Source organism: Durotheca rogersii (assembly GCF_024521655.1).
Source record: "Durotheca rogersii strain YMJ 92031201 chromosome Unknown GGS23scaffold_9, whole genome shotgun sequence".
In the NCBI taxonomy this organism is placed as follows: domain Eukaryota; kingdom Fungi; phylum Ascomycota; class Sordariomycetes; order Xylariales; family Xylariaceae; genus Durotheca; species Durotheca rogersii.
The window spans coordinates 545,508-561,947 of record NW_026251240.1 but is presented as its reverse complement, the minus strand read 5'-3'; the positions used below and the strand labels follow the sequence as shown (position 1 = coordinate 561,947).

The window sequence follows — 16,440 nt, the reverse complement described above, 5'->3', positions numbered from 1 at the left end:
CCACCACCACGACTCAACCCCCCCCCCCCCGTCCATCCTTTTAGACTACCACCCATGCGTCTAACACCGATCTTCAAATGAGGCTGGGCTTTGGGATCCAAAAGTACCATAAGCCCCGATTTCATCCTGTCCCATTTCTACTAAGCTGGCCGTCCTCTCCAGCTTTCATATGCAAAGGTTGTTCACCACCTTCTCGCCCTCACCTACACCCTCCCACTCTGCCGCCTTCTTCTCTATTTGTCATTCTCTAGCATGCGTCCCCATGCCACCGCCTAATCCCTCTTCACGCCCACTTTCGAGATGATGCTCACAGCCAACCAGCCAGTTCATCACGGGTACCGGCCTGTCCATGACCTACCGACGCCGCCTCGATCCTCGCCCCCCCTGACTGTTCAGGACTCGTACCAGAAATCACTTGCTACTCTTCCCCAGAAGCAGAGTCCATCTACCAAGCCCATGTCCGCACCTCACCGTGGCCTGCCTCTCCCGGCAGCCATGACGCTAACTCAACCGCCGCCGCCGGCTCCGGGCCCTCCTCACCCGGCAGCCCCGGGGCCGTCTCTGCATTCCCAGGGAGCACCAGCGCCTCCTCAGCTAGGCCAGGCTCTCGGTGCGTTGCCTGGGCCGCCTCAGCATCCGGGTTCGGAAGACTCGATGAGAAACTGGCTGGTGGCCAAGGCTGAGGAGGAGAAGAGGAGGCAGGAAGAGGAGAAAACACGGCAGGAATCGCTGCGTCTGGAGCAGAGGAAGCTCGAGTTTGAGATGCTCAGAACGTCGTTAGACAGGGGCATACCACCGGCGATGGTGCCCATAGTTTTCGCTGGGATGGGTGGTGGAACACTTTCGCAGGTCGCCGTCGAACTGGCCCAGCAATATCTAGCACCGCAACAAGCACATCCGGCACAGATCATGCCCGCTCAAGGGGCGCTGTCGCCGGAGAGCCGAAGGGAGTCCCAGCAGTATGGGGGACAGCAGTACGGCGGCTCAGTAGGCGTTCCTTCGACGCCGGGCGCCGGAGCCGGCTCCCAGCCCAGCTTCGTCTCCTATCAGGGGCCGGGCTCTCCAGCGCGGCCACGCGCGCACACGATGGGCGTAGGCAGCGCCGTGGGGAGGCCGTTGGCCGGTTCTGCCCTCCCTAGAATAAGCACCGGCGAAGGAGCTGCCGGCCCGTCCGGCATCGCTCATCCAGGGCACGCACTGGCACAGCAGCAGGCTGCGGCGCCGCAACAGGATACACAGTCGCCCTCGATCTACTTCCACCATTGGCAACCACCATCTACGCAGGGAGGCTCTAACCAGCCAGGAACGCCTTCTGGTTTGTCCAAATCCAAAACCAGCAAGTAAGAGATGAGAAAAAATCTGTTCGGCTAATGTTGCCTCTCGAGAATTAGTGGACTCGCCGAAGAAACGAAAAGCGACCGGTCCCCAGCAACCAGCACCTCCGCCGACTCAAACGCGCTTCAGATCTCCACCTCTCGGGCAACACGGCGGACCGTCGACGTTGCCAAACCCGCCGCCTGGCCGCCGACGAGGTCATTCGCGACAGGGAAGCGACATCTCGTCCTACCGGTCCATGGGGCGCGGCCGAACTGAGGGATTTGTTCCGCATCCTAGGCTCTCACCCAGCCTCGGCGCGTCGAGAGAGACGGCAGTAGCTGAATCATCACAGCAATCTAGGAGCGCGGCCCATTCGGTTTCATCCCTATTATCCGATCAACCATCGCCGCGGTACGCGTCAGAGATGAGGCCGCAGCGGGGCGAGAGCGAGCGACGAAATTCGCCGGTGGCATCGGATGAAAGGTCGCGTGGAGGGACTTCGGGGCCAGGATCTGCCCCGGGTCCCCTGGGCCCTGGACGAGAAAATGATTAAGGGCGCAGTTATACGTGAATGGCGTCCGCTGGTGTTTCAGCCTCTCGAGACCGGATATTAACACATGCATCCTGCTAAAGTATTCGAAACGATCTCTATTCATTTTCGCGCCGATCCGTTCCTCTTTTCGTCTGCCATTTCGTCTTTGCTTTCGGGGATCTTTTTGTTTTATTTTCCCTTGTGCTCGGAGCAACGAGGTCATTTTCAGCATTTGCCTCTGTCAATTTAACTATCGACAGAATTCATCTTTTCCACATTCTCCCCCCCCCCCTTACCCCCCTCAAAACCTTGGACTAGACGAGGCGATCGCAGGCACAAGGCGTAAAAGCCAAGGCCGACACGCTAATTCTCGACGCATACACATTCACATTCACCCACACACATACACACACGAACTGTTTACCACACAGTCCAGGGTGGCTTGGTCTGGTTCTGACGACCAGTTATCCCAATTTTGCTGTAACTAATAAGCATTTGTATCAAAAAAAAACCACATGCATACATCGGGGACACTACGGGGTTTAAAGCATTCTATGGTGCGGAGAAACGGGCTGGGAAAAGAGGACCTGGAGTTTCTGGGTGCAAGTTATTTCGTCGTTTGGGCAGTATGGTATGCATGAGCATGTACAATACAATAGAAAACATGTGAAAAAAGGGGAGAGGGAGTCGAATTGAGGGAGAGAGTGAGCGAGCGAGGATAGGCATCCCGAGGCTGGGGACGGGAGGAGGGGTTACTAGACATGTGGTGTATAAATACAATGCGGCTTCATAAGAAGCACGGTTAGCGTCAGTCCGACGACGAACTCATCTACCATCATCTCTGTCCCATAACACATTCACCCGTGCGGAATTCCTATGTGTAGGAAACGGCTTCCTTCGAGACATACGTGGACTCGATGGACATCAAGAGCTTTCCGCACGAGAATACCCAAAGTGTTACATAGCCGCGTCATGATCGGCTGGTCCACCACCCTCTTCTCCAAAATCCTCCATTTGTTTTCTTTCCTTTACTCGCGTCGGCGTCGTTATTTGACAACAACGCGATTGGTCATCGCCGTCTCTCGGCCACGTTAATCGGGCATTTAATCATTTGTTCGAGCCGCCCATCCCGTGCCACGTACAAGGGGAACGGGAGGGTGAACAGGGGGAGGGGCTTGGGCGGGAAGGAGATACAACAGCGGGACCGAGAAGGGGGAGAAGGAAAAGAGAGAAAGCAAATAACAAAATCTGATTTACGGCGCGGATCGCAAGCGCCTTCGGGATGATAGGGGAGGGGAGGGGAGGGGAGGCGGAGGAGGGAGAGAAAGATGTGCAATTACTTATTATAGGGCGCGCCGTGTGTGTTGCACGGCAGGAAGGCAGACAGAGGGAAGGGTGGGTAACGGCGGGCACGAGACGGGAGGTCTAGGTAGAACGAACCCCTTCGCTTCGAGTTGCACGTCGGCGACAACGACCATCGTCGCCGCCTCCACGCGCGTGCGGAAATCAGATCGCTCGGGGCTCGGTTGATCGGTCGGGGAAAGGAGCAGGAGAACCAGAGGAAGAAGGTCTTTGGGGGATGGCACGCCATCTGCTCGAGGGACTGACCGACTTGGGCCGCGGCGGCCGGAGAATGGGACAAGCAGATGCGGTAGGCTACGAGAAGGAAAGAAGACGCCACGGCCTGACCCAGGCCATACGGAGATCTAGGTAGGGAGGCACCTGCGCGTCGCCGACGTAGCAGCGATGGCAGAAAAAGGAGAACCAGAGCGAGCATATCCACGACCACGGGAACCAACCGCGATCAGCCTACCACCTTACCTACCTAGATAGGTAGCTACTGCTCGCCGAGGTTAGGCACCCTGCGGTGTATTGCCCGACCCTCCGGGCGCCCACGCGCTGGCGGCTGGATAATCAGGTCGTCGGGGGAGCACAGAGGAGGGGGGAGGGGGGAGGGGGTCGAGGGGGAGAGCCGGCTGGCTGCACAATAAGGGGGGGAGGGGAGGGAGGGTAAGATAGAAGGGACCAGGAAGAACGAAGACCGGGAGGCTTCTAAACTGGCTGGCAATTTACCCGCGCGCCAGACGGCTGACATGAATTTGTTGCGCACTGATTCGCGCCCACACGCGCCCCAGCCGCTGGAGACGACGACACTCGACGAGTTCTCTCTCGTTTCCCTCGTCCCCTTTTGGTCTCCGAACCTCGGGGGAATGAGGAAGATATGTGTAGGTGTGAAGGGGAGAAGAGACTGGAAGCAGAACAGGAGCTAGGGAGGTAGTGGGGGGATAAACCCGATCTCTCGCTCTCTCTTTCTGTTTTCCTCGCCCTTCTACCTCCTCTTCATAACATCGCACCTCATCCCAAAACGGTTATGTAACGGCGAACGACGCAGGTAGGGTCGTATATAGGAGAGGAGGGGAGGGGGAGGGAGCTAGGGGAGAAAACGGGGGGGTTCCGTTTTACGAGGATGGATCGGTCGTGCCCAAGATCGGGTTAGATCTTCGCTTGTTCCCCGCCGACGGCGTTCTCTCATCCCCAGGAAGGAATTCAGCGAGCCGGTCAGCCTATCAGTCAGCCCGATCGCCACCCCCCCCCCGGACGTCTACTATTATTAGTCCGTAAGGCTAATACGCGCTGCTGTATACGGTCGAGGAAAGTCGCGGGCTCTCTCGCATCATAGGTGGGTAGGCAGCAGTAAGCTCTAAGGCACGCATGCGTACATGGCTGGACTATATGAGTAGAGGGAGGGGGGGGTACGCCGATTTGGGAAGTAAGGGGTAATTAGGTATCTCGCCAACCGAGAACTCGGAAACGCGAGGCATCTGGCGTGCTCGAAGGGGACCAGATTCGTGCCGGGATAACCCTGACGAGGCATCCCTTTTGGGCGCTGTCGCGGCGGATGCCTAGAAACAAGCTTCGATGGCTTCAAGACGTCTGCCTCCTCGATGGCCACGGCCGGCGGTGTTGTTTCCGCTTAGGGGCAAAGCAGGGGTGAGCACATGGATCGCACTAGAATCGGACACACCGTGGGCGCAGTGCCGAGCTTGCTGCCCCCCACATCCAGCCATACGGGGAAGTGTCCATTCCACCGAACGGGATTGGGGTGAGATTCTCGAGCCGCTCGCTAAGGCTCCTTACCTTGGCCCCCTGGCGACGGCATGGTGGACACACGGACGGAGAGGGGGGGTGGGTAGCGTGTGTATGTACGCGCGTACGTACGCGCACACGCATCTACTACCTACCTACCTCTGCATGTCTGCTACCTCTTACATACCTATTTCAAATACATACACATAGGTATACATACATAGCTCAGGGATACGAATAGGGAACAAGGGATGGGGACGGGGACGGGGGACGGGGGCGGGAACGGGGACCGGGGTTTAGGTGAGTGAGACTTGCCTGCAGAGGGAGAGAGACACAGACATACAGAGAGACAGACAGAGAGCGAGAAGAAAGAGATGGCCTCGCAGACCTCGTTCCAGAGCACGCGAGTTGTTTCTGATCGTCTGCGACGTTGGGCGGCGCTTCTGCTAATGCAACGATCCCTCCCAATATAGCCGCTACCGCAACCAGACTGGAAATACCACTACCACCACATCGTCGACATTGGACAGACGCATGATGACTCGCAGTAGCGGCTGGACATGGCATGACATGACGACACGGGTATTCAGGAAGCCGTCGCAGATCCGATCCCCTTTTGAGCGCACGCCTAACTCCTTCGAACCAGAATCGGTCACCTCTCTTCTTACATGCTTCTACATGCCTGCATATTTACCCTACTTACCTACATACCTCCACCCACCCGTCTCTCGCCCTCTGTCTGCCGCTTTCTCTCCCTCCCTTACTTCCTCGTACTTCCGTGCCCTCTCGCCCCGTGTCTCTGCCTTCGTGCTTTAGTGCCTACGCACTTACAAACATATACATAAGTCTCATTTATTTATAGCCTTCGCCTGTTCCCTCCCCTCCCCCTGTACAATGCCAAGTCGCGTGCCATGCCCACAACACCCCCCCCCCCCCCCCCTCCTCAGTCATCCCAACGGACGCCGACTACGAAAGTAAGTATTAACTGTCGTTTCCCTACCTACTTACTACTACGTAGGCGGGCTCCCGGCCGGACTACGGGCCAGCAGAACGGGTGGCATTTCCCCTTTCGGTCGTTCGAGAAGCCATGGTTGCCGGTGTAGAGAGGAAGAGAGAACGAGGGAGACGCACGCCCGCACAGGGTGGGAGCGAGAGAGCAAGAGAGACGATCGTCGTCAGGGGCACTCAGCACTTGCTGGCAAAGACGGGCCCAGGAAAACGAGAGCATCGCTATCCTTGCCAGCGTCACCAAGGGCCCTAACCGTACATAATATACCTGCATATCTAGGTACCGACCGACCTGCCTACTTATGTAACAGCGGTAACAAGGGAAAAGAAAAAACAGCCGAAATAACCGTATTTTCCTCCTTTCTCGTCTCCGTCCTCCATCTTTCTCTTTCTACCTTCCTGCCTCTGCCGTTCTCTTCTACTATCGTTGGCCATAACTTGGCCCGGCTCGTCCAGCATCGGAACGCGAAGAAAAACAGCCGGTTCGGTTTGGTTCAGCGCTCTCTCTCACACACACTCTCTCTCTCCATGTCTCTCTCACCCCCTTTTCTACCTCGCCATTCCTTGGCCGAGGGAAACCCGGCCGCGATGCGGCCGCTTCGGCGACCCGAGTGTCGATGCACCCGCCACTCTTGTTTTCTTATGCGGCAATGCCGTGGCCCTTTCGTCGCTTCCCCGTCCCTCCCCCCTCCTCTTCCCTCTCCTGCCCTGCTGTTCTCTCCCCCCTCTCTCACACACACACACACACACACACACACACACACACACATCCGTACCTCCACTCACACATACTCGCGCGCACGCGTCCACGTACACGCTGGAAGAGCGAAGAACCAAGAGAAAGACACGCCAAGAGAGAGCGAGAGGGATGTTTACGTCTAAACCGCGCAAGCGTCGGCCCCTCCCCCTTCCTCTCCCTCTGGCCCTTCTCCCCAACAGTACGAGATTGCTACGCTGCGAGGCCTGCGGCCGGCATGAGACGCTGACTGCATACACATGCCTACCTACATAGCTGCAGCCCCCCCTATCCCCTCCAATCCGCGCGCGTTCTCGATTCGCCGGCGACCCTACCCGCTCGAGCGCGCGGCCGGCCGGCAGGGAGAGGGGAGGGGAGGGGAGGTAGATACGGCGGGGCAGACGCGCGACGAGAGTCGAGAGGAGGCAGAACGCGGAGGGTGAGAGGCAGAATTGAGAGCGAGAGAGAGGGCCGAGGTCATGCTAATCCTCATCTCTCCCCCCCCCCCCCCCCCTTCCTCTACCTGCATACTAAGAATCCAAGAATCTAAGCCGGCCAACCTACCAACTACTTACCTGTCTCCCCGGTACTGCGTCCTCCCTCTCTCTCCGTCGCTGGCTGTCTCTCCCGTGTATGTGGTTATGCCTACGTGCGTGCGTATCTGCGTCTGCGTCTGCGATGCACATGCACCTGCGCGCGTGGGTATCTCCTGTGTCTTTGTTTTGTTTTGTTTCCTTTTTCTCTTTCCTTTCCTTTTTTTTTTCTCACCCACCATCCACCCCCCCGGCCTCCCTCCCTCTCCCTCTGGGTATTTTCCGCGCGAGTGCCGCTTAATCGGATCAATATGTTTGAAACACAACGTACATGGCACGAATACGACGCTGTGTCTTCGCTCTTCTTCTGGCCCGCCCTAACCCCGGCCTGCGTCCCCTCCTCCCCAATCCCCTCCAATTCGGTCGTTTCCGGCGCGTCGTAGGTGGCGTCGATGGCTTACTCACCCACTACTCTATGTAGACAAGCGCGCGCGCGGAGAGCTGCTGAAGTTGAGCTGGGTTGGATCGGGGGCTGCGCGCAAAAAAAAAAAACCCCCCAAAAAAGGCTCGGCGCCGGTTAGCCGTCGTCGTCGTCTGGGAGGTGCAGGACGGCGATGATGATGGCGGTGGTGGACGGTGTGCACGTCGGGAACCAGAGGGTGTCCTTAGAGGCACCTCACCGTACGCGAGAGCATGCGAGAGCCAGAAAGGGGAGGGAAGGTATCTGCGTTCGGCGTCCCACTACATATCTACCCTGCCCTTCTCAACCGCCCAGACACGAGATGAGGCTCAGCCGAGCGGCGCGTCTCGAGCCGTAGTTCAAGCTGTCTTGGTAGTGGGCACGTACGCGCATCCCAACAATGCCTATAGACCTACGGACCTGCCTGCGTACGCAGGCGCACAAACGTCTGGTTCATACGCCACGTCTCGCCACGCCGGCGCTCATTTCATTCTGCTGCCGGCTGCCACCGTGCGCGTGCGAGAGGGAATGAGAGAGCGCGAGAGAGAAGGACAATAATAGACGGCGCTGGCGCAGAGCCCGGCCTGAACTTGGCCTGCAGGAGAGATCCAGCGCCAGAGCCGACGTCGCGAGTCTCCTCCCCTCGTCCCCGTCCGCGCCCCCCCGGACAGAGGCAGATCGTCATCTCTCGCCCTCTCTCGTCCCCTTCGCGTCTCTCCTCTCGGGAGACAAGGGGGGAGCGAGAGGAGCGCGGGTGCCGGAAGCAGAACGGGGACGAGGAGCAATACGACGTGGTGCTCTCGATTCTCCCCCTTTTCGGGCATCCGCCACGGTTATTTTTTTGTCCCGCCCGTTTTGGTTGGGATATAGCTACCTAGCCTATATTTTCACGAGCACGCATCGGGGAGTTTGGGTGGCTTTTTTTCCCTTTTCTTTCGGGGGGAAGGGGGAAAAGAAATGGAAAAGGGGGGGAAATGCCCAAGGCAGAACGGTGGCGCGAGCGAGGACGCCTCGCCTACCCTGTCTAGTCCGAGTTGTTGGCGCGATCGCTCGACTGGGGGGGGGGAGGAGAGGGAGAGGGGAGAAAGAACAATAACAACAACAATAACAACGGGGTCGCGACGGCGCTCGCTAAAGACTACTGGATGCGGAGAGACATTGCCTTCTCGTTACCATCTGACGGTCCATCTTACTGCATCCTCCGCTATCATCATGCCGGCTGCTCCCGTGTATTACAATCTGCGTACATGCCGCCAACGCCATGCCATGCCTACGGACTAAGCTCCCTGCCTCCCCCCTTTGCTCTCTCTCTATCCTGGCGGGGTTAGGGAGGGAGAAGGGGGGGTGCTTCCCCTAGCGCGCATGTACGATGTAGGACAACGGGCGCGGTGGCTGCAGAGCGGGCGGCCGCCGAAGTGGGTTGAGACGCCGAGCTCAGAGGAGGAGAAGAAGCAGAGAAAGCAGAGGCCGCGAGAGGGGGGGAAGAGGAGAAAGATGACCCGCGGCCGCAGAGCGGCCTTCTTTCGTAGACCGCCTGGGAAGACCGCCCCCCCTTCCCCCTCCGAGACGGGCGGGTGGGCACATGTTTTCATTCCCTTCCCTTCGGCCTTGTCCGCCCTCCCCTTTCCGTATTCTCCCGGCGCGAAGGAAGCCGAGAGTAGACAGGACGAGAGACGGGAGAAGGACAGAAGAGGAAAAGAAAATTGAAAAAGGACAGGACAGGACGGGACAGGACAGGGACAGCCGAATTCCTACGGGAGTGGGACCACCATTAGTCCGCTGCCACTGTTTCTGCTGCTGCTGTTATGCTTGCTGCTGCGCCGTGGGGATCGGCTTCCTGGACGATCTACCACCAACCGACGTGGCCTCGCGCGCCCGGGGCTGGCCTGCAACTGGTAGGGATGGGATTCCTACCGATCGTGGCACGCAGAACGAGCCTCCCCACCAGCACCACCACCACTACTGCAAACCCGTCTACTCCTCTTCCTCCTCCTCCTCCTGCTTCTGCTGCTGCCGGCCCATCCTTCCCCCTCGTGTGGCGTGGCGTGGCGCATAGGAGGTACGCTTGTAGGCAGGTAAGCATTTCGCAATCGCGGTGCGCGCTCTCGAAACCACCGTCCCGGGGTTCCCTTCCGCCAAGGGAAGAACGAAAAGAAAATAAAAGAGAGAGAGAGAGAAGAAGAGGAAGAAGAAGAAGAAAAGATAAGGAAAAAATTAAATCCTTCCTTCCTTCGTCTAGAAGGGGAGCTACTAGAGGGAGAGGCACGAAATCAGGGTTTCGCTCGCGCAATGCAGCGTAACAACGCTGGCGTCCGCACGTATATACCTATATTTATACCTGCGATGCCCTTATCTCCACGGGCCGGGCCCCGTGCTGCTACTCCTGCTGCGGAGATCTCGCTGCCTGGTGCGAGACTGCCCGCCCGCGTGCGTGATCGAGCCAGGCATATTTCTCGTATCCTGCCGTCGGCCTACGGTGCCGTGGTTCAAGAAGTGAAGGAGGGAGAGGACAAGGATGGCTGGCGTGTCCTGCGATCATATCATCCGCGCCATCCTCGTCGTCGCTGCATCGTCGTAGGCTCCCTCCCTACGATACAGGTACAGGTAGCACGTAGATGTGTCCTCCTTGAAACCTCCTTTTCTAGTTGTCCGTGCGGGGATACGTATCCTTCGATACGGATCGGGAGGCATAGGGCGAGTCTAGGTAGGCTGTAGAGGTGCGTAGATGCAATCCGCCGATTAGTGCTAGCTAGCGCAAGTCGAGGTGCAGAGAGCCATTGCCATTCAGTTGGAGAATGTGGTGTCTAGATCACGTATAGGTCATAGGTGATGCCTATATTGCTGCCATTGTCCTTCTGTCCCCTCGCTTTCGAAGACAGTCGTCAGTCACACGCATTCTGACCGAACAAAGGGGGTTAAAGGGGAAGCCTCGTATGAAAGTCCCGATTTTCTACGGCCGCCGTGGAAATACGTGCTTCGAAACCACGGCCGATCATCAAGGAGTAAATCAATCCAACCCCGCTTAGATAGAGACAAGTTACCTCTTGGGGGGATCGGGGAGCGTTTGAATTTGCCTGCCTGCCTGCTATCCTACATAGTCTCGGGGTTCCGCGCCCCCCTTCCCCCTCGCCCTCGCCCTCGCCCTCCCCCAACCCTTCCTCTCAGAGACCGACCGACCGACCGACGAACCAAGTCAATCCCGAATGACGTGCTGGTCGGCGGGCACGCCGGCCCTCCAGCGGTAGGCCGCGGCGACGTGCTCGTCGAGGGGGCCCGTCTGCCCGGGCTTCCGGTAGAAGTTCTCGCGGTACGTGCCGCCGGGCACGGCGTAGTCGTCCCAGAAGAGGCCGCGGCGGCGCAGCTCGGGCACCAGCAGCTCGGCGATGTCGCGGAAGGACTGCGGGAAGAGCGCGTAGGCCTAGATGATGTATATATAAAGGTGGGTGAGAGGACGGCGTGTGAGAAAGGCGCGTACGTGGGATGTGCTTTGGCGTCGAGGCGTCGGAATTCGGGGAGAGAGAGAGAGGGAAGGGAAAAAAAAAGGGGGAGGGGGCGGCTTACAAAGTTGAACCCGTCGACGTCCGCCTCGTCGACCCAGGCCTCGAGCGCGTCGGCGACCTGGGCGGGGGTGCCGACGAAGAGGGGGCCGTTGCCGCCGATGCTGACGTGCTCGGCGATGGTGTGCTTGGTCCACTTGGCGCCGGCGGCGGCGACGGCGGGGGCGAAGCGGGCGAAGCCCTCGACGGTCGACCGCACGGCGTTGCTCTCGACGTGGCGCAGCTCCTCGTCGTCGCCGTAGCGGCTCAGGTCGATGCCGGTCCAGCCGCCGAACAGCGCCAGCGCGCCCTCGCCCGACGCGTACCGCCGGTAGTCGGCCAGCTTCGCGCGCGCCTCCGCCTCCGTCCGCCCCAGCACCGCCGTCACCAGCGCCAGCACCTTGATGTGCGCCGGGTCCCGCCCGAACTGCGTCCGCGCCAGCTCCCGCACCTCCGCGATGTTCCGCGCGCAGACTTGTGGCGCGTGCGCGGATACGAAGATGGCCTCGGCGTCTTATTTTTTCGGGGGGGGGGGAGGGCCATCCGCTCAGGGGTTAGTAAGTGTGTTAATGCTTAGCGCTCGGGGCGGCGATGAAGGAAAGCCTCGCTGGCGAGACGGCCCATGAGAGGGAATTGGGCGAAGAGCTCAAAAAAAAAGAATTGGGTGGGTGGATAACTCGTAATAACTCACGCTGAGCGGCAAACTGCTTCCCGGCGCGGGACGTGCCGGCCTGGAGGATTAGCGGGGTCCTCTGGGGGCTCGGCTGGCAGATGTGCGGGCCGGGCACGGTGAAGTACTTCCCGCGGTGGTTGATGGGCCGCACGAGGTCGGGCTGGGTGTAGACGCCGGCCTTGCGGTCCAGCTTCACGGCGTCGTCGCGCCAGGACGACTCGAGGAGCTTGTAGATGACCTGGAGGTACTCCTCGGCCTGCGCGTAGCGGTCGTCGTGCTGTCAACCGAAGAGGGTGGGTGGTCCCCGTTAGAATACCCAGGTACGACACGGGGGGTCGGGAGGTCGCGGGCGAGAGAGAGACGGGGACGTCCGGGCCTCACCTTGGGTTGCTCCGCGAAGCCCAGGTTCCTCGCGGCCGAGTCCAGGTAGCCGGTCACGATCTAGGTAAGACGGTGGCTTAGCTGGGGCGGTTCACATAGGTAGGTGCGTGCGCGACGGAAGGGCATCGCGCAGCGGCCGGGGGGCGCCGGACTGACATTCCAACCTAGCCTAGGGATGCGGGGCGCGGTTAGCGACGTGCACGATGCGTCCGGTACGCGGGGCTGCCGGCGACGCACCGTCCTTTGGTCAAGTGGTCGACGGTCGACAGGCGCCGCGCGAAGTGGTAGGGCTGCTCGTAGGTGGTCGAGGCGGTGACGCCGAAGCCGATGCTCTCGGTGGCGGCGGCCATGGCGGCGACGACGGAGAGCGGCTCGTTGACGGGCCACTGGGCGCCGGAGATCTTGGCCGGGTCGAGCGAGCCCGTGTAGACGTCGTAGCCTCCTGTCTCGCGCCGGGTCAGCGAGCCGGACGCGGACATGCCTAAGGGGCGGACCGAAAGCAAATAGGGGGGGGGGGAAGGACAGCGCACCGAGGACGTCGGCGACGAAGATGCCGTGGAATTTGGCCGCCTCGAGCAGCTTGGCCAGCTCGACCCAGTGCGAGACGTCGTTGAAGCGCCACGACTCGTCGTCCGGGTGCCGCCATAAGCCGGGGGACTGGTGGCCGCTGCCTGCGGTGTCACAGAGCGAAGGGGGGGTTGTCAGCGGACCGGGGGGCGGGAGGCTCTCTGACGTTGTCGGCCGGCGGACTCACACATCATCACGAAGGCGTTGAGCACGAGGCTCTTCTTGGCCTTCTTCGGCGCTGAGGTCTCGGCGTCTGCACTCATCTTGGTCGCTTGCCTCTGCCGGTCTGTGTGTCTGTGTTTCTCTGCGTGTGTCTTACTGGCTTAGGTATATCAGGTAAGAAGAAGCCTCTCTGAGCTGTCTTGGGCCAGATATCAATTCGCCCGTCTCTACGCCTAGGGTAGATATGTCTGTATCCGACCAGCTCGGCCCGTGAGCTGTTGGACGGGCCTATCCGATAGTGTATTATGCTGTAGGTACGCTGTGGGCAGATAACTCACTGCCCACCTCTGTAAAGTACCTGGCCGGCCGTGGGTACCTAGCCCGGCCTACTTCCAGCTGTCGCGCACAAGTACAAATGGCGGCTGTCTGCGGCAGCGAGCTTCGGCGGCGGGACGGCAGCGCCATGTATAGTTTCCCCCCCGGGTACCTACCTACCTACCTCTGCTCTACCTACCTGAACTCCCCTCCTCCTCGGCTCCCCACCATTCGTCATCTGTTCTCCCGCCCCGACGGCCGGCGCGGCTGTGTCGAGATGCCGTGGGCCTATGGCGAAAACGTCGTGGTGAGCGTAGCGCCAGCGATCACGCAACGCGAGTACCTCGATCACGCCATGGCGACCGCGGCGCGGGGTCTTGCAAGACGCGTGGCCCTCGACCTTCGTCCTCCTCCTCCTCCTCCTCCTCCACGCCGCGGCCCGGCTTCTCGCGCTTGATCGCCCACAGAGATGGGCCGGCCGGAGGGGTGGAGAGACAGAGAAGAGGAGGGAGGAGGGTGAGATTTCGAAAGCGGGAAAGGGTAAGACGTCATCTCGTTAGCCAGCGGTTATCTCTCCACCCCTCACCTCCCATTCCACCCCCCTTTCTTCACCCCTCTGCCGCGCCTGTCTCGCTCTCTAGTCTCGCAGAGATCGACCTCTTCTCGTTCGTTTCTGGTTCATTTTTACGTGTTTTTCGTGCGGGCTGGATAGACGTACCTATCTATTGGCTACACCGTCGTCCACAGATGGTGATGGTAAGAGTGCCGGTCATGCACCTATCCACCTACACTTATGGCTAGGTCTATTATTTCCTACGCGGACCGTGACTTGTACAATCACACCACATACTGCCGGTGATGGGGCGTTGGGAGTACGCCCATGGGGAGGGGATCTCTAAAAGACGTCGCATCGGTGCTAGTAACAAGACCCCATAAAATATAGGTAACTATAGGTATTATCACATTGCGAGCCGTATGCAGACAATCCACACTGCCGAGAGAGAGAGGGGGGAAAGATATACAATGAGACGACAGACAGGGAGAGGTACACATGGTGACAGACGCAGGTAGCTTTGTGTGTCGCCGTACCCTAACCAAGGCCTCCCTAGTTCCCGTCCTTCTCGACGGCCACCTCCTCCTTCTTCTCTTCCTGGTACGGCGGGTCCTCCTGGTACCGGTCGTACCTGTACTGGGAGCCCGTGTGGTCGTCGCGCAGGCCCTTCTGGCCCTTGCCGTAGATGCGCTCGCGCGCGGTGAGCTTCTCGCCCTCGGCCGGCTGGTCCGGGTACAGGCCGCGGCGGCGGAGCTCGGGGATGAGCAGCTCGACCACGTCCTCGAACGTGCCGGGCGTGGTGACGTAGCCGATGTTGAAGCCGTCGAGGTCGCCGTCGCGGATCCAGCGCTCCATGTCGTCCGCCACCGTCTGCGGGCTGCCTACGCCGACGCGCCCGAGCCCGCCGATGGCCGCCTTCTGCGCCACCACCCGCGGCGTCCACCGCGGGATGTCCTCGCTCGTCGCCGTGAACGCGTCCAGCATGCTGCGCACCTTGTGCGCCTCCAGCGAGTCCGCCGCGCTGAGCTCCTGGTCGATCGGGATCCGCGACAGGTCGATCCCCGTCCACCCGCTGACCAGCACCAGCCCCCCCACCACCGACGCGTACTTCTGCAGCTCCTTGTACTTCTCCCGCGCCTCCTCGTCCGTCCGCCCGAGCACCGGCGTGTACGTCGCGAAGAACTTGAGCGACTGCGGGTCCCGCCCCTGCGCCGCCGCCAGCTCCCGGATCCGCGTCACCTTGGGCCGCAGGATCACCGGCGAGTGCGACGACACGAAGATGGCCTCGGCGTGCGTCGCCGCAAACTCCTGCCCCGCCGTCGAGGTCCCCGCTTGGAACAGGAACGGCGTCCGCTGCGGGGACGGGTCGACGATGTGTCGCGAGTTGAGCGTGAAGTACTTTCCCTTGTGGTTGATCGTGCGGATCTTGTCCGGGTCCGCATACACGTCGTTCTCGGGATCCGGCGATATGGCGTCGTCCGCCCACGATCCCTCCCAGAGCCTGTGTGCGTTATAATACGCGTCATGGTAAGCCTCACCTCATTCACGACCGCGACCTGGCCAAGCTCGGCTTGGTGAGGCAACAACATACTTATACAGGACTCTCAGATACTCGTCAGCTTGGCGGTACCGCTCGTCGTGCTCGATGGGGTTTTCCAGCCCGATCGCCTTGAAGGCCGCCTTCTTCCAGGACGTGACGATGTTCCAGCCAAACCGACCGCCGGTGAAGTGGTCCAAGGTGGAAAAGCGCTTCGCCAGGAGGAAAGGCGGCTCGAACGAAGTTGACGCGGTGATGGCAAAGGAGAGGTTCTTCGTCACGGCCGCCATCGCTGCGATCGGCTGTTGCCCAAACGTTCGTCATTTCAGGTTCGTCAACGTAGGCGCAGACGCAAATTTAACCTACGATAGTTGGGTCCGTCATGGGCCATTGCGCCGCCCGCCTGATGCAGTTGTCCAGGCTTCCCTCGTAGGTATCGTAACCACCGTACGTATCTGCGAGAAATAGGGCATTGAAGCCTCCCTTATCAAGCAGCTTGGCCAGCTCGATCCAATACTCGAGGTTCCGTTTCGTTGCCGATTTATCGACAGGATTCTAACAGCATCATGTTAGTAACAACGATATCATTAGTTCTGACAACTTGGTATGAAGGACGAGATAACAAGATATGATTCTCACCTTCCATTGGCCCGGCGAGAGGTGGCCAACGGTAGACATGTCAAACGCATTTAAGAAGATGCGCTTCTTCTCCTCCGGCTGGGCCATCGTGTAGTGCTTCTGCTCCTTCTTTCCCCTTGCCTTCTCTTCGCGTGGTGCTACAGGCGCCTATCTCTTGGTATACCACTAGGTGAGGACTAATTCGCGGGTAGACTTATCTAATATGGGCTGCTCAAGGAATAAAAAGACAGAGAAACGGGAGAATATAACCAGCCAACCGGGCCGCCGTCGTATAAGTAAGTAACAGGAGATATTAGTATTCGGGGAACTAGTGTGCAGACGGAACCGGCCGCCACGATACCACCCACGCCCGCTCCTACGTCGGCAGGCTCGTATCGAGGGAGAGTGCGTATTGCCTCGGTGTG

At 59.7% G+C, this 16,440-nt stretch overlaps 6 protein-coding genes across 6 annotated transcripts; 2 read left to right on the top strand and 4 right to left on the bottom strand.

Moving 5' to 3' along the window:
• GGS23DRAFT_530902 (uncharacterized protein) lies at positions 1-2,298 on the top strand. The gene is made up of 2 exons (XM_051514735.1): positions 1-1,315; positions 1,392-2,298. The coding sequence occupies exons 1-2, from the start codon at positions 301-303 to the stop codon at positions 1,868-1,870; spliced, it is 1,494 nt and encodes a 497-aa protein (XP_051372100.1). The 5' UTR covers positions 1-300; the 3' UTR covers positions 1,871-2,298.
• Positions 2,299-3,005: 707 nt separating this feature from the next.
• GGS23DRAFT_566706 (uncharacterized protein) lies at positions 3,006-3,769 on the bottom strand. The gene has a single exon (XM_051516287.1). The coding sequence runs from the start codon at positions 3,624-3,626 to the stop codon at positions 3,186-3,188; it is 441 nt and encodes a 146-aa protein (XP_051372099.1). The 5' UTR covers positions 3,627-3,769; the 3' UTR covers positions 3,006-3,185.
• Positions 3,770-5,867: 2,098 nt separating this feature from the next.
• GGS23DRAFT_530895 (uncharacterized protein) lies at positions 5,868-6,389 on the bottom strand. The gene has a single exon (XM_051514734.1). The coding sequence runs from the start codon at positions 6,216-6,218 to the stop codon at positions 5,937-5,939; it is 282 nt and encodes a 93-aa protein (XP_051372098.1). The 5' UTR covers positions 6,219-6,389; the 3' UTR covers positions 5,868-5,936.
• Positions 6,390-9,216: 2,827 nt separating this feature from the next.
• Positions 9,217-10,093, top strand: GGS23DRAFT_530891 (uncharacterized protein). Its single transcript, XM_051514733.1, has one exon. The coding sequence runs from the start codon at positions 9,479-9,481 to the stop codon at positions 9,971-9,973; it is 495 nt and encodes a 164-aa protein (XP_051372097.1). The 5' UTR covers positions 9,217-9,478; the 3' UTR covers positions 9,974-10,093.
• Positions 10,094-10,720: 627 nt separating this feature from the next.
• GGS23DRAFT_566694 (Nitrilotriacetate monooxygenase component A/pristinamycin IIA synthase subunit A) lies at positions 10,721-13,831 on the bottom strand. Its single transcript, XM_051516286.1, has 8 exons — positions 13,018-13,831; positions 12,794-12,934; positions 12,501-12,705; positions 12,420-12,432; positions 12,264-12,323; positions 11,901-12,159; positions 11,235-11,722; positions 10,721-11,091 (listed from the first exon to the last, which is right to left on the bottom strand). Exons 1-8 carry the CDS (start codon positions 13,091-13,093, stop codon positions 10,867-10,869), a joined length of 1,467 nt encoding a protein of 488 aa, XP_051372096.1. The 5' UTR covers positions 13,094-13,831; the 3' UTR covers positions 10,721-10,866.
• A 398-nt stretch (positions 13,832-14,229) lies between these two features.
• Positions 14,230-16,351, bottom strand: GGS23DRAFT_530712 (nitrilotriacetate monooxygenase component A). The gene is made up of 4 exons (XM_051514732.1): positions 16,037-16,351; positions 15,764-15,952; positions 15,452-15,699; positions 14,230-15,361 (listed from the first exon to the last, which is right to left on the bottom strand). Exons 1-4 carry the CDS (start codon positions 16,121-16,123, stop codon positions 14,413-14,415), a joined length of 1,473 nt encoding a protein of 490 aa, XP_051372095.1. The 5' UTR covers positions 16,124-16,351; the 3' UTR covers positions 14,230-14,412.
• Between the last annotated feature and the right edge of the window lie 89 nt (positions 16,352-16,440).